The 16,562-nt window shown below is 41.9% G+C and overlaps 1 protein-coding gene across 1 annotated transcript in view; it reads left to right on the plus strand.

Moving 5' to 3' along the window:
* Positions 1-16,562, plus strand: part of ETV6 (ETS variant transcription factor 6) — a 145,821-nt gene that overhangs the window by 46,297 nt on the left and 82,962 nt on the right. Inside the window, exon 2 of the mRNA XM_068658443.1 lies at positions 2,632-2,761. Within this exon, the coding sequence (XP_068514544.1) occupies positions 2,632-2,761 (130 nt within the window). The remainder of the gene's footprint in view (positions 1-2,631; positions 2,762-16,562) is intronic.

The following is a 16,562-nucleotide window of genomic DNA, read 5'->3' on the forward strand; positions in this document are numbered from 1 at the left end:
AATGCATTGGATACTAGATTTAGTTTCGTCTGCTTCGTTTACTTTCCTCCTGCTGTTGGCCAGTGAGCAGGCACTTTGAAGATGCTCAGCACTTGGCTTTGCAGTGGTGATTTGAGTATTTGTGTGAGCGTGAAGTGGAACCTGAGGTCGGTCTACACCCTGTGTTCTCCAGGGGGAAAAGGACTTCAGGTCTTCCATCTGTCCTCTAGTGCCTGTTTGCAGAGGAAAGCATCTGTGTGGCTGTGTTTCAGAAGTGTTCCTCTTTCTATAAATATTCAATAAACAAAATGAGCAGCTGCAGTGTGGTTCGATTATCTGAGCTGTGGATCGCAGCAGGAAGTGGCTGGTCTTGTTGCTAATCACTCGTATGTGCACCACTGATGAGAAGGTGCAAATTGCCAGTGAGGCTGCAGGATGTGCTCTGGGCATGGATCTGGACCTCCCAGGAGTGTGAGGCCTACAGTCAGCCATTTCGGGTCAGGGATTGAACTGCGTAAGTTAGAAGCAGAATGTTTTATAGCTCCACAGGTGTGTCTTTCAACCATGTTCTAGAGAACATCCCTGTTGATGAAGAATACCTAAATTCGTAAGAGCTGATGGACAAAAGTCTAGCCTGAGTGGACAGAGTTAGACACTGAAGGACACTGTGAGAGACTGGAACATAAAAATGAACAATTTGTGGTACAAAGTAGTATGTTGAAAGCCAGCTCTACTTCCCTTTGCTGGCAATGAGGGTGCAGAGCTACAGGCTGGGAGATGAGTGGTTGGAGAGCTGCCAGGCAGAGAAGGACCTGGGAGTGATGGTGGACAGTCGGCTGAATATGAGCCAGCAGTGTGCTCAGGTGGCCAAGAAGGCCAACAGCATCCTGGCTTGTATCAGAAACAGTGTGACCAGCAGGGATAGGGAGGTGATTGTCCCCCTGTACTCGACTCTGGTGAGGCCGCACCTTGAGTACTGTGTTCAGTTTTGGGCCCCTCGCTACAAGAAGGACATTGAGGTGCTTGAGCAGGTCCAGAGAAGGGCGACGAAGCTGGTGAGGGGCCTGGAGAACAAGTCCTGTGAGGAGCGGCTGAAGGAGCTGGGCTTGTTCAGCCTGGAGAAGAGGAGGCTCAGGGGTGACCTTATTGCTCTCTACAGATACCTTAAAGGAGGCTGTAGAGAGGTGGGGGTTGGCCTGTTCTCCCATGTGCCTGGTGACAGGACGAGGGGGAATTGGCTAAAGTTGCGCCAGGGGAGTTTTAGGTTAGATGTTTGGAAGAACTTCTTTACTGAAAGGATTGTTAGACACTGGAACAGGCTGCCCAGGGAGGTGGTGGAGTCACCATCCCTGGAAGTCTTTAAAAGACGTTTAGATGAAGAGCTTAGGGATATGGTTTGGTGGGGACTGTTGGAGTTAGGTCAGAGGTTGGACTCGATGATCTTGAGGTTTCTTCCAACCTAGAAATTCTGTGTGATTCTATAATGTTATGTTGTACAGGTGCCTCTATCAGTGTCAGTCCAACTCCATGTTGCACAGCCAGGATAATGTTGTAGTTTGTAATGGAAGTGATTACTTTCTCTTACTCCAACAGGGCTTGTCTTTTCCACTTGCCAGAGATCAGGGTGAGGGTAGGGAGTTGCACCTATACTGTCCTGCAAACACTCGGGAGCAAAAGGAGCTCCTTTTGTTTCTACAGAATGTGGATGTAAATCCACGCTCTTTGCACCGCCATCATTAAATGTTGGCAGCCCAGTTCTGGGGCATAATGATTTTTTTATGTTTCTACTGACTTGTGGCTATGTTTATTTACAAAGGGTATAATTTATGTTGTGATTGGAGGTCATGTTTAGAATATGGAAGAGTTTTTTCCCATCAGATCAGATGAAATTTCAGTCTTGAATTTCTTGGCAGACATTTTCAGAAGTAAAAAACAAAACAAACAAAAAAACCAGTGACAATTATGAACCTAACACAACATTCGCAGATTGTCCTTTAACTCTGTTTTTCTATCCTTGCTTAGCTGTTTTCTGTATGCTAATTTATTTGGTTGCAAGATAAACTACTTCAAAGAAAGTGCTAATAACTAGTTTAGGTGAGAAGAAAAAAAAGTGCCACATTACTCTGTGGTACATAGGGTAGTTTTCAGTGATAGAGTTTGGTTTTCTGCAGCAAAGACAAAACTAATGTCTTTAAAATGCTCTGAAGGTGTAAAATGTTGAATACTTAACAAACATGCTCAGATCTTTGTTAGCACAAGATTAAGTGTTTTTAGTGCTTTCTGTAGTGGTACGCCTGCACATACAATGTAGTTGCTATCAGATTTTCACTGACATAAAACCCACTCAGGCTCCCCACTTCTGTGTCACTTCCCTTTCCTCCCTGAGCAAATTTCTGAGAAAACCCTTGGAAACTTCTTGGGCCTCCTGAAAATTATAACTGTCGCTGTAAAAGCTGCTCAGTCTCTGGCTGCAGGCTCGGAGCAGGCCGTGGTCCAGCCGTGACCCCTGGTGCCGTTTGGCTCCACCACGCATACCCCTTTATCCTTCCTCCTGCTTCCCCCAACCCCTGGCTCGGTTTCACACCTCTGTTCCAAAGTTTACGTTGTCCTCTCTTTTTTTCTACCCCCCCCACCCTGCTTTCTTTTTAACAGCAGGAAAGAATTTCCTACACACCTCCAGCGAGCCCGGTACCAAATCACACCACCTCGACACCACTACATGTCCCAGTGCCTCGAGCGATCAGGATGGAGGAAGACACGATCAGACTGCCAGCACACCTGCGTGAGTGTCAGCGTGGAGGCATGCTTCCTTCAACTGAGGAGGGTGCGGGGCAGGGTGAGGGGTTGGTTTTATTTATTTTCATGGAAGAGAAGTGGGGAAGCCGTTGGCTTTAGTCTTTTTTTTTTTTTTTTTAAAGCTTTTGCTAGTTTGATTCTCTCTATATTATTTTTAAACAATGGAAATCACTCAATTACAGCGCAAATGTTATTTCCTGTCATCTGCCCCCCACCACTTCTCATCAAAGATGGGGCTGATTTCTCATGACAGGGAAAAACATGGAGGTTTTATTTTGATGGGAAGCACTGTGCATCTGTCCACGTAGTAGGAGTTGCTCAGTGATGTGCTGTGGCACGAGGTCAGAGTTTCACAAACTGTGACAAGTGTATTTTTAGGCTGTTATGGGTCTCAGTAATAAACATTCCTGGTGCCCAGACACCCTACTGCTGCACTGACAGAAGCAGTGGGGAAGGAGGAAGAAAGGGCCTAGTTGTGCACAAAAGGATGCTGCGAAGGAGGAAAGGCACATCCCTGACTTTGGAACAAAAGCTGGAGCTGGGGGCGAGGCAAGAGCCAGGCACTTCCTTACTGAAATGATTTAATGTTTGAGGAATAGGAAAGGCCAAGGGCTGTTGGCCAGTGAGAGGTGAATTACAGAAGTAGGGTGGAGATGAGGAAGTGTGGAATTTTCCTCTTTAGAGAGGAAATAGTTGTGATGTAAATCGAGAGGTTTTAAGAAAACTTTTTTCAGGTGTCACATTCCTGGGGCAATTGAACAACAAGCAGCAACAAGGCCAGTAGCAAGCTATCTGTGTGTTGCTATCCCACAGACGTCTTTGGAATTTTAGAAAAGGAAATGGTCTTTGAGGTAGTCTTTCTATTTAAAAATATATATATATATCCATGTTTATCACGAGATGTTCTCATTCCTGTCCTCAGCAATCTTCAGGCACACTCCTTTTCTGGATGCAAGCTGTTCTCCCAGCACTTCAGTAATCCTGTGCTCTCTCACTTGTGGGCCAGTGAGTTGCACTGCCCCAGGATGACTTCTTGCCCATGCTGTTTTCTGCACAGTTGTGATTTTGCCTGCTGTCGCCTCTTGCTCCCTTCTGCCTGTGCTGCAGCATAGCCCAGGTTGTACTTCTGATGCGCAGGAATGCGAGCTGGCACCGCAGCCTTTCTGCCTGGCTCTGGCCTCTGCCACTATTCCAAAGCTCCCAGAGAATGCCTGCCTGTGCATGTGGCTGCTGGCCTCTTTCCCCAGTCCAGGAAGGAATTGCTGTGGCACTTAGAGTGCATTTTAAAGATTATGTCAAAAATTTAGAGGAAAAAATCAGACACGGAAGCAGTGCTTCTCTCCACTTTTAGCCCCTGAGATTTTTTTTTTCCCTTTCATCCCATTAGTTGGTGCTATTTAGTTCTTCATTGGGAGTCACTGCCCTTTCCAAACCTAGGATCATGGCTGGCTTTCAAATTAATTATTGCCTTCCGAACTGGGTTTAGCAGATGCACAAGACAAGAAGGCGGAGACGCTTGCTAGTGAAAGAGGTGGGGCACTCAATGTGTTTACTACCAGCTCCCTTCCCATCAGCTAGCCGGCATGCTAGGTAAAGTGTGAAGTTTAAAAGGTTTTCTTTCAGTCAAAGCTTGTTTATCTGCTATTTTAGGTGTGATTCAACTTTTGCCTCAATTTTTTTTATTTATTTTTGTTTTGATTGGTATATTTTTAAACTTCCGAGGAGGCTTTCATCTTATTAATACTTCCACACCAGTCTGATATGCTATAGTGTGAAAACATAGAAGATTAATCATTAAGTATCTGTGGAATATGCTTCCACAAAGTCAGTGTGTCAGATAATAAACAATGTGAAGCACGCTTACATAGTCTTACTAGTTATGGTGCATGTCAGTATAGTGTTTTTTAGCTCAGTATGCAATAATTGTCACATTCAGAACCACCGTTTAAAGTATACAGTTTCATAGCTGAGCCAGGAGGGACTGTTATGCATTTCTAAAATAATTTCTGTTATTACCTGAGTTATAGTAGCATTTAAGTTCAGTAAGGGTTTGAGCATGTTATGCATGTTATGCTGAAAGATTTCTTCTCTCCATGTAAAGACTTAAGTGATGAAGAGGATATAAGGCCTCTACATAAGTTGTTTCAATGCTTAATTATCCTCCCTATTTGCTGCTTTTTTTTTTAAGTGCCCTATTTATAGTTTGAATTTGTCAATCTTCAGTTTCAAACTATTAGATCTCATTATCTCCTTTCCTGCTAAATATTGTCAAAAGACTACTCTTGATATAGGTGTTTTTAGATAAAGTCACTTCTTAACCTTTTCTTGGCTAAACTGGATAGGAAGAGAGGTTCTTAAAGCTGTCAATCTTCCTGTACAGCTTCTAGATTTCAAATTATTTTTGTATCATCTCCTGTGAACTGTTTCTCACCAAAGACATCTGTCTTAAAATGAGGACATCAGAGCTCAAGATCATATTCCAGGAGCAGTCTTCATAATACCAGGTATAGAAAAAGCTAAGTGCCTTTTGGATTTCGGGTTGTGAGGTTCAAGAGTTATTAACGTGGGATTTTGCAAATTGTGCATGTACCCCTCTCACTTTTTAGAGATGCCTGAGGCACAGATTTGGATCCAAATCTGAACTACCTTAAAAGGTAAAGTAGCGATGTTCTAGTTCAGACTGTGCTACTATGTTTGAAGACTATATCTAGATCCAAAGACTGAGGGTTTTTTAAATCTGAGTTTTTGTTTGGTTCCATCCTTATTATTATTTTTTTTGATTAGGTAAAGCACTATATAAAGATTATTAATCTTCTTTAACCCTCGCTCCAATGCAACAGGGAAATATGGTAAGTTTCTGCAGCCATGCTCCATGCATGAACCCTTTCTAACTGGTAGCTGGAGAGGGCTCCCCTCATTCTCTATTTCCATGAAATTCTGATGACATTTACCAAACCAAAGGCAAGAGTTCAGTGTCCTAAACTGTACATGTTCATTTCTGCCAATTTGCAAATTCGAGAGCTGTGCTACCAGTACAACTGTGAAAGTAACAGTTTGCCCAAGCACTGATTTTCACCTTCAGTGGCAATGTAGGAGGAGAAGAACGAGAGAAATGTTTCAGATGGACTATGAAATGCACTCCATAGATTCAGACTGTGTTCTGTGCCTTCCTGTTAGAAATTTCACTTTTTCTAATGTTTAAGAGCACTTTAAAGGTGCTAATAGCCAATACTATCTGGACAATTACTAGAGCAATTTCTTTTGGTTCTATAAATTATTCCTCACTGTTTGGTGAGCACATAGTTCTTAGCTATGCTGAGCTGACTTGATCCAGAGACTGGAGAAAGGAGAAATGAAAAGTTTGGAAGAGTGGAATGCATATCCCTCTTAGCTGCAAGCATACAGAGCACTCCTCCTTTCTCTTTGGTCAGTACAGATTGAAGTCTACAGAGAAACCGCTTATCCTGGGGTTGATGTGAAAACAGTTTTTTCCATTCGTACACATCCTTTTCTTTTTTAATTTGCAAGTTTCTTCCCATCTACTACTCCTGTAGTATAGAACTACAGTGTAATCAGCTGTATTAATTATAAAGCTGTGGAATAGTGAGAATGATTTTCTGATAGTGCAACATTTTCTCTGATACTATACTTCTGTATAAGAGACTTTTGACCCATACTTATAGACATTTGCCTAACATCCACTTCTTATCTATTAAATAAGTATTGGAAGTGTTGTAAATAAACTGTCATTGGGGAGCTGGAGACCGTTTTCCTCTATTTTATACTTAAAATAGAGGAAATGTAGTCAGAATGTACAGTCATTTCCAGTTTCCTCTTTGTCCCTGTTGTGTGTGCTGTGGTAACTTTGCAGCAAATCTGATCTCCACCAGACTGCACTGAAGTCAGATAGAGAGAATGCTTGGAAAACAGAGATGTTTACCAAGGACTCCAGAGAAGCAAGTTCATTTATCATACAAGGCTCTGCCCTTGGTGTCTTCTGTGACCTTGGGCATCTTGATTTAGCTTTCTTACTCTAAAATGAAAAAATGGTGGTTGCATAGATTTTTTAGAAGTTGTGAAGATTAATAAAGTGTCTGCCCAGATACTGTGATAATGGAGAATGCTGAGATAGGTGAAAGCTGTGAAACTATTTGCATACCTCATAACCCCTTAACTCCAAGGAAGCGTACTTCATATTATAATGGAGAGAAAGTTTTCTCTGTCTTGTTTTTGTATTAAAAACTGTTGTTTGTTTGTTTGTTTGTTTTTAAAAAAACAAACTTTTTTATGTGGTTCAATGTCATTAGTTACTCTTTTTCTGCTGTGGCCAATACCTTGGGGTAAAAAACTCTTGGAGCTGAATAGAGGGAACTTCATTTAAGTTATGGATATGTCTTAATATGCAATGAGTCAGAGAGAAAACAACCTTTTTTCCTTTTTTTTTTTTAATATACAGAATAAAAATAAGATGTTTTGCCTTCTCTTCTAGAACAGCAACTGTAATTATGTGCTTAAAGGCTTCATGTTTTTTTTTATGTTCAGAGAGAATGTAAAACTTCTTTAAGAAGAGACACAGAAATATCAGTGCTGAAAAAGGACTTGTTGCATGCTCTGATCTGTGTCTTTGCCTGTAGAGCAGCATTCCCCCTTGCACATTTCTGTCAATGTATATGGTCTGATTTTTATCTCTGAAGGGCATCTTCCCTTGGGAATGCATGTGTGTTTGTTTAAGGAGATGGACGTTATCTCACAGGCAAAGATTTCAGTGTTTTCTATTGATACAAATGTGAACAAGAGTTCATTTCTTCCTCTGCACTAATTACTCTTCTTTCTTTAGTGTTGGCATTCTTCATATGCCTGCAGCCCATTGTCATAGCAAGGCACGTTGCACATTCTTTTCTGTACATACGAACCAATTATTCTTGGCAGCAACTAACTTTTCTTGCTCTTGCCTTTCTCTGAACTCCTGACAGCCTGCACTGATATTCAGAGTAAAAAGGCACCCCCAGATGTCACAGTACATGCATCACCTCAAAAGGGAGAACTTTTACATGGGGTATATGGTGTTTGTCATCATCTTCACTCACTTTTTAGGGTGGGGGCTTTGGAGGTGGAGAAAGATGGGAACCAGTTTGTAAAATTCTTTGAGAACTCCTTGTTTCAAATGTAAGCTTGGGTTCTGGTCTTTGGTTTTCCAGTCTGGGATATGTTCCATGCTACAGATGATTTTGATGAACATCAGAGCGTATAGTTCTGGTCATATACAGCTAGTCTGATCATGTTTTTTTTTAATCTTAACATCTTTGTGTCTGTTGTATCTACTGTCTGTTCTACTGCCTTCATTGAGGAGGACAGAAAGGAAATTTGGTTAATTTTCTGACATTATTTTATTAAGGGCTTTAACTTTTAGTGAGTATTTTATAGGAATCTTCCTGCATGTCTTTTTTTATTGGTATTTGAAACTCTAATTCAGTGGAGAACAGTCTGGTGGCCCTGTGCTGGTTGTACATCTTTGTGACCCTAGCTGTACCACATTCTGCAAAAAGGCCCTTTTTGTCATGGTTAAGTCAGGACATGAGTAGAAGGGCAGGCAAAGTAGTTGAAGGGCTTTCAGTTGGTGGGTACTTTAACCTAAGGCATTTATCAGACCCAAAAACAATCTAAAGAAAGCAAGCAAGAGTTTCTTTTTCCTGATCATACGTTGATGTTTATATGCATCAGTTGTTTTTTAAAGGCACCAGTTTTCTTTCTTTAAGGAAATGCAGGAAACGATTAAGAAGGAGAAGGAAACAGCAACACTGTCAGGGTTGCCAAGGATCCATTTTTTCTGTGTAGTGTCTATTAATTATGTTACTCCTTTTATTAATCCTTTGGCACCTGTTAATTATTCTGCAATTTTGGCTAGCAGCTGGAACAGCCACTTCGAAGCATTAAGCATATTGTTATTTAGTTACTAGACTATTCAGTGCGTTGAACTGAAAGTATGTAGTGAGACGGGGAAAAAAAGCCCTTCACCCTAAGCCACATTTAGAGCAGCAAGCAATAAAAATATTTGCTTTGGAAGGATCTTTGTGGAACAAAACTAACTGACGCACATTCAGGGAAAATAAAATAAAAGCTTCATAAGACAAAGGGACTGTGCATGGTGGCCAGAATGTCAGATTAATGACTCTGAGACTAATCCTGGTCCCACTGAAATGAGTGCTATGATTCCCACTGAATCTAACAGGATCTGAAGTGGCCTCTTTCTGGGATGGTTGGCTTTTTCCATACCCCTTTTTGCTCTTCTCTCACAATATGGCCACTTAAACTTCATTCCTCCCTCTTGCTGTCCTTTATAGGCTTGCCTCTCCCCCTCATCTCCTTTCTATGTTTTGTTTTATTCTCTCTCTGGGTAGCTTGTACTTTTCTAAGAAATCCCAATCCACAAAAAAAAACAAACAAACAAAACACACATACACAAAAGAAATACAGAATAATTGCACTGTTCACTACCACCTCACTGTTTGGAATGTTTGATCTCTTTCCTGTTGCGTCTTCTTTCACCATGGGCTTTTCTTACACATTTATATTGTGAGCTACTAAGAGCAGAGTCTATCTGTTCACACTGTTTAACAGTGCCTCCCTTAGTAGATCGTAATTCTTTTGTGGTCTTAAGGCACAATTTGTAACTCATAATAATCTATTGACAGGCTGGCTGGACTGCGGAAATGCTAGCTAGCCATTCTTTCAGCCTCCGTGACGATTATTTTGGTCAGCCCTAGTGAGGTGACTGCGCCTGGCTCCTTCATGACTGTGAATTATGTCTAGTTGTTAAGATGAAAAGCATGAACAAGGGAGGGTATTGTTTGATAGCTGGCTGAATATAAGCCAGCAGTGTGCGCAGGTGGCCAAGAAGGCCAACAGCATCCTGGCTTGTATAAGAAGCAGCGTAGCCAGCAAGGCTAGGGAAGTGATTGTCCCCCTGTACTTGGCTCTGGTGAGGCCGCACCTTGAGTACTGTGTTCAGTTTTGGGCCCCTCGCTACAAGAAGGACATTGAGGTGCTCGAGTGAGTCCAGAGAAGGGCAACCAAGCTGGTGAGGGGCCTGGAGAACAAGTCCTATGAGGAGCGGCTGAGGGAGCTGGGCTTGTTCAGCCTGAAGAAGAGGATGCTCAGGGGTGACCTTATCGACCTTTATAAGTACCTTAAAGGAGGTTGTAGTGAGGTGGAGGTTGGTCTGTTCTCCCATGTGTCTGGTGACAGGACAAGAGGGAATGGGCTAAAGTTGCGCCAGGGGAGGTTTAGGTTGGATATTAGGAACTTCTTTACTGAAAGGGTTGTTAGGCATTGGAACCGGCTGCCCAGGGAAGTGGTTGAGTCAGCATCCCTGAAGGTCTTTAAAAGGCATTTAGATGTAGAGCTTAGTGGTATGGTTTAGTGGAGGACTTGTTAGTGTTAGGTCAGAGGTTGGACTTGATGATCTTGAGGTCTCTTCCAACCTAGATGATTCTGTGATTCTGAGAGGTCAGTTATGCCTGTCTCTTGCCTAAAAGGCCAGTTTCCACAGCGGCTTATCTGAATTTAACTCATCTACAGATTTTCTCTAATATCAGGGACTGTATTTTTGTCTGTATTTTTGCTTGCTTCAGATCGTACCACTAAAGCAAAGGATGTGTGCTAAAGCTTAGCAAAATGTAGTTTATCGATATAGCAGGCCTTTGAACTCTTGGTTGGGTGTGTTATAAAGCACAACCTGCCTCCCGGGTGTTTCTTACAGAGAATCTCCAGCCAACTTTGAAGCAATCATACAGGCCCGGTAATTTGGTTGGGTGGGAAGCCCAGTCTCAGATTAGCTGTTGCACCATGTCTGAGCACAGTACAGATGCAGCCACTCTTCTTGAAAGAACTTGATCCAGAATATGCTGCATTGGGAGGGCTAAACCCTCATTACTGATCCAGCTGTGGAAACTGTGACCTTTGCATCCGGAAAATCCTGGTTTACATTTTTCTGACATGTTTTTTTTTTCATCACCTGTGGGAAACTGAGCCCTTTGTCACAAGGTTTACAGCGGGGTGACTTGGGGCCCATTTAGGTGTCACGCCTGATATAAACAGCAGGCAAGCTGAACCCTAAATCTCCTTACCGCTGCCTAGTTACTGTTGACAGAGGCATCCCGATCAAGTGTGAAAAGTGTCCTAGAGGGACAGTGCTGTGAGTTGGCTTCTGCTTCCTGAGAGAGTATTGTGTTGTTTTTTTTTGTTTGTTTTTAATTTATATATGCATTTATATATACACATTTTATTTTTGTGTGTGTATATCATACTGTGTATATATACACAGACGAAGTTAGCTCAGTGTTTTCCTGCAGTGATAATCCCAGTCGAAGTGTGTGGAAGGATAGGATCCTTCCTATCCCAGAGAGAAGTTGTAAAGCAGCCCCAAGGTGGGAGGGTGAGACCCATGCTTTGGGGCATATACAGCTTGTGGTGTGGGATTCCCAGTGGTACTAAGCCAGTCTGTTATACTCCTGCAAATCTTCGCTTCAGGGTTTTAAGTCTTCAAAATGTAGACTCACTTCTGCTCAGAGGGGAAAGGGAGCATTGTCACTTTAATGTGGGATTCAAGCTGATCCCTAGTGGAATTCCCCTGGAAAGTGTGGGGAGGAATAAGAAGCAAAAGCAGCAGGACATTTATGGTATTGCTGTGTTTGAAGCATTTTTAGCTTTGTCTTAAAGGGATGCTGTCAAGATCACTGAATCTAAAATTAGATTGCTTTTTCTTTTTCCATCCCAAATGTGTCTATTTTTTTCATTTGTGTTATGTTACAAATGCTTCTATGTTAATCTTTTTAAGAACTAAAATTAATGTAAAGAGCCCGATATTTGTAATAATGCTGCAGTTAAAGACTGCAAAGACAGTCTTTAAAGCAGTCAAGACTGCTGCAGTTAAAGACACAAGACAGACTGTTTGTAAGTCATGACTAGAAACTCCACAATAACAAACCATTTTGTGTTGAGCACCTTGCAACAAAAAACGGAAGTGTGGTTAAAAAAAAAAAAATAATCAGAAGCAACAGGCCATGCATGCTATGTCCAGTCCTGTAATAATAAACCAGAGCTGAGCCTCTGAACATTGGAAGAGAGCCCCTCTAATGCTGGACAGTGGTGTTCATCATCTGTGAGGTGAAACCTACTGCAGATTCAAGGTACTTGGGATTAATGTAATGAGATGTGTGTGTACGCGCGCGCACACACCAATTATTTGATGTCCTTTTTATTGCATTGGATTTCGTTCTGCACTACTTGTATGTCTTCTTTCCCCTGTGCTGGCGCTCTTTCTGATACTTAACAATTACAGCCTGATAGAATCCCCATTAAATGCTTGATTTACAACTCCTCATTTTACTGCTGGGGCAGAAGGGCTCAGTGATTTGCATGTACATTGAAGAAATCTTTTGTAAGATGGTTCTGTCCAGATTTGGAGGCCCAGCCACCAACACCTTAGTTAAGAGTCTCTTCTCAAGTCACTTTCCAAATGTATTTGGAGGGGGAAAGCACTTGTGAGTCAGCCAGTTCTCTGCTGTGGATGCTTGTGCACTTTCTGCCTTTTGTGGAATGAATGTGTTTACACAAGAAGTGAACATATTTGTTCAAACTTTGTTTTGTACAGGACTAGCATGCTACTATTGATGTACCAGTGATCTTTGTTCAAGATCTGTGGAGTAGTTTATGTATTTAGTAGGAATACAATTAGTGATGCTGGGAGTTAATGAACAGTGACCGCTGATGGGCTTTCTGTGGTCAAAGAACTGGGATGTTTGCTCAGCTCCAAATCTTTGCTTATAGATCTTTACACGTAAAAATCATACCCGGGGAATAGCCTTGAGCAACCTGCTTTATTTATTGCATATGCCTGTGTGATTTTGATCTTTGCATACTTCTATATCCCACTGAGTAAAAGTGTCTGTTCTCCACTGACAGCAGGGTCAAGTAACTCTAGAGCAATTGTTCAGACCAGAAAATGAAACTGTCAAATTAAGCTGTGACAAGTTAAAATTAAGTTAATATCTCCAGTGATTCACTAGCTGTCCTTCCTGCCTCCAGAGGCCACAGGTATAGTGTGGTATGTGTTCAGTGGAGGGATGGTATGAGGGACCCCTCCTATGGAAAAGTGCTCAGTGATGGGTGTAGGTTTGGAGACAATGCAAGTCTTCCTATTTGACAGTTTACTGAGTAGCTGCAGATTCACTGTGCAACTCTTGGAGTTACTTGTAGCCCTGTATTGCACATGCTGCAAAAAGAAATGAAGCTATCTCCTGAGGGCAAACGTACTCTACACATTTCCTACTTGGCCTTTGCCCTGTCTCAGTGCTGTGACATGCAGGAGGTCTGGTACCCCAAAATGGGCTTTTGGCCTCACATATTTCCTGCTGAAAGGAAGAGCAGCGGTTTCACTGGCTTTTGAGAGTGAAAGACAGCTTTTGCCAAAATGATAGATTTTGTTAACACTTTCTGTTGAGGATAGGCACTAGGAAATTGCATGTTTCAGATAAAAGTACTGTACTGCTGGTAATGAAATTGCACCGTTTCAAAGTCCTGCAGAAAAGGTTTGTTTTCTTAATTATTAATATGTTCTCAGCATTTTTCCTCTTTCAGTTCTACAGAAGCATTTTTTTAATGTTCTTCTCAGGTGTCTTGAAGCTTCTTGGCAGAACAGACCTCCCAAATGGGCAGTGACCTGGTCAGAGCACTAACTTTTTTATTTTCAACCCACCAGCAGGAAAAAATAAAAAGAACAATATTTTTGAAGGGAAATTTCCTTTTTGGGTTTTTGTATCTCTGAAAGAATTTCCGATGTAGGCAGACAGTAATTCCCAGCTACATGCTTCCTGATAAGGAAACAGCTCCAATAAATGCAGCTATAAATAGCTACCTTTTTATTTTTTAACATGTAGAGAGACTTGTTTAGCCTTTCTTTCAAACTGCTGGAAGAATGGGACAGTATAGGATTGGAGTCTTAGATTTGGCACCCAATGGATCTCCAGATCCGCAGATTAAGTTTTTAATCTATATTTATACAATTAATTACATTACATAAAGTTTAGGTGTCGTTTATGTCTGTTTGTCTTTCTCATGCCATTGTAAAGGAAAAAAATGCTACTTTTTTATATGATTAACGTAAATTGTGTTTTGCCATCCTCATGAGAAAAAAAATATTACCTGCTTTAAGCAGAATTCACAAGGGTTTTGCTATAAGCCTGCTTTTTATTGGTTCTCTTTCTATATATAGTTTGTTAAGGTGCCTTGTCATCTCAGAATAGGTAGCATGGTCTTTATCTACACCTTTTTTAAACTACTTTTTTTTTTTTTTTTTTTAGTATTTTCTATGGGCATGCTGTAGCACATTCATAGTAAGGCATAAATTCCCCTTTTTCTAAAACCAACTTGTTGGGATAAATTTGTGCTGTTAGTGTGTGAGCCTTGCAAATTTTCTATATTACTTCCCTTTCTTATGTTTTTTTTTCATGCATTTTTAATGTTGCAGCTTTTGGTTTTGGACTCCAGCTAAAATTTTCCCTTGCTAGTCCTGTTTTTCTTTATTCTTTTAAGTATTTCTTTTAGCAGTGCCAAACACACAATACTTTCAGAAAAGCAAATAGTTATTTACCTACACAAAAGTTTGTAGAGATGAGTTAATCTGGTGCAAGCAGTAGAGTGAAAACTTCTTTACAGGCTAGATTTCAGGCCAGCTGTACCCGTTGTTCAGATTGCAATAGAAAATGTATACATGTCCACCAGCATGTTTTTTTTATGGAGGAAGAGTCCATGCCATAAATCACCCTCATCAACAGGTAGACCTTAGTGCTGGTTTCCATCCTTGCATCTGCCCACAGGCTGAAGTGTCTCATGTGGCTGCTGACGGGTGGCCATCTCCAGCAGCGCCCTGCAGTGTGTCTGAGGACATGCAGCTTTACAGGCAGCATTGGTGGCTGTGTCCTCTTTTCTCCCTGTTTTCTGTCTCAACTCTCCTCTTGATTTTCTGAGGGGGAGCACAGGTTCCTCCATGGTCAAAGCAACTGGATGGGTGTGACTTTCTTGCCAACAGCAGTTAGCTGAAAGATGTGTCCCAGCATGGCAGGGACTGGGTCAACTCACCTCTGTTTTCCTCCTTCCAGCAGTTTTGCAGGATCTTATGTCTTGTGGCCAAATCTTACCCACGAGGGTACTCAGCTGCCGTGAGCCGTTGCTCTTGGCCTGCTGGTTGTCCTCAGAGCTGGCGTGGATCCCATCAGATTGCACAAGGGTGCAGCTGGTAGAAGATCCCTCCTTGCCCCTGCTGTGTGTTACGTGCTGAAGTGCCACTGCAGGGCTTGCAAGCAGCTTGCACAGTCTCCTGAGCACATCACTTGTAATCTGCTCTTCTTGGAGAATACTACAAATGTCATTACCTTCTCCCTCCTGTGCACTGGGGCTGCACCCAAAAGGTTGATCTGTGTGTGCAGGTCTTGCCACACCTCCTCAACAGGCCTGTGGAACATGCACAATTAATACGGTATTAATTAATTATGGGGAGAAGTCACTGCTGGCACAAGAACCAAAGCTTCCAGCTTATAAAATGAACGCTTTGATGCTGAGCTTTAAAGAACATTTCCACCAACTCAAGCCAACAGAGAGATGCTGTGAGATTTAAGCCCTCCCTCTTCACAGACTCTAAAGCTCAAAGTCCTGCCGCCCTGGGCTTGGATATCAATAATAGTGATAAAGAAAGGTTCAGGAAGCACAATTGTGGATCTACTCTCCTGAGTAAAAATGCACAAGTACTAGATGAAAACATTGGTACTGAACGAGAAAGGGTTTGTCAAGCCAGCTTAGTAGATACTTGCAGGGTGAAAAGAGGTGTGTGACCTTCTGGATCCACTTGTCAATAGGAGTTGTCTTTGCCTTAGCAGCTGCCATAGCTTTATTCAGAATGTTTGTGTAGAAATAAATGTGGAGTTTTGTGCTGTGCTTCTACTTTGAACGGTGGTTGGGGGAAGAGAGGAAGGAACGACTGTGCCACTTTGGTCTTATGCAATACTGAGAATTTCTCCCTTTCCACTTCCTCCTTCTTGGTAGTGCAGAAGGAAGTAGACCTGGTCCCTGCTGGTCCACAAACCAGTTACTCATTTCAGTTCTGCCACTCCTGTGTGTCCTTGTGTACTTCCTAGTGGGGGAAATCTCCCTTTATGTATTCAAGTTCCTCCTTCCTAGTCTCTCTTCCGTTCTGATTTCTTCCAAGCAATCTGTCTCCTTCAGTTTTTAACCTCCTTGTTGGCTTTCACTTCCTCTCTGTGCTTTAGTGAAGGCTTTTTGTCAGAAAAACACAGATACTTCTTTGTTCCTTTTTTTTTTTTTTCCCTGTGTCATACTTCTTTGTGTATTGCTTCCTTGGAAACTTCCTTAGTCCTATTACCTCTGGGCTTTTAGCTGCATTACTATGGGTAGTCATTACTGTGTTGCTGGGTGTGTAATTGTTTAAGGCACCTTGATCTTCTCACTAGAGATACATTTTTTTTTTTTTTTTACTGCTCTTTAAGTACTAATAACCAGTGGTGACAAATACCATTGTTAAATGCATTGAGCTTGTTTCATCACTGCTCTGCAACTTGCTTGGTGGTTTTCACCTGTTGAAAGGGAGCATAGCCAAATCACAGGAGTTGTTCTCTACTTCCACGTTGTATTGTTCTCACAGATGCAGTGCATGGTGTGCGGCGGCAGCGAATGGGTCACACACAGTAGAAGTTCAAAATTTGGTTCAGAATCAG

The sequence above is a fragment of the Anas acuta genome, chromosome 1 (genome assembly GCF_963932015.1).
Source record: "Anas acuta chromosome 1, bAnaAcu1.1, whole genome shotgun sequence".
Classification (NCBI taxonomy): Eukaryota; Metazoa; Chordata; class Aves; order Anseriformes; family Anatidae; genus Anas; species Anas acuta.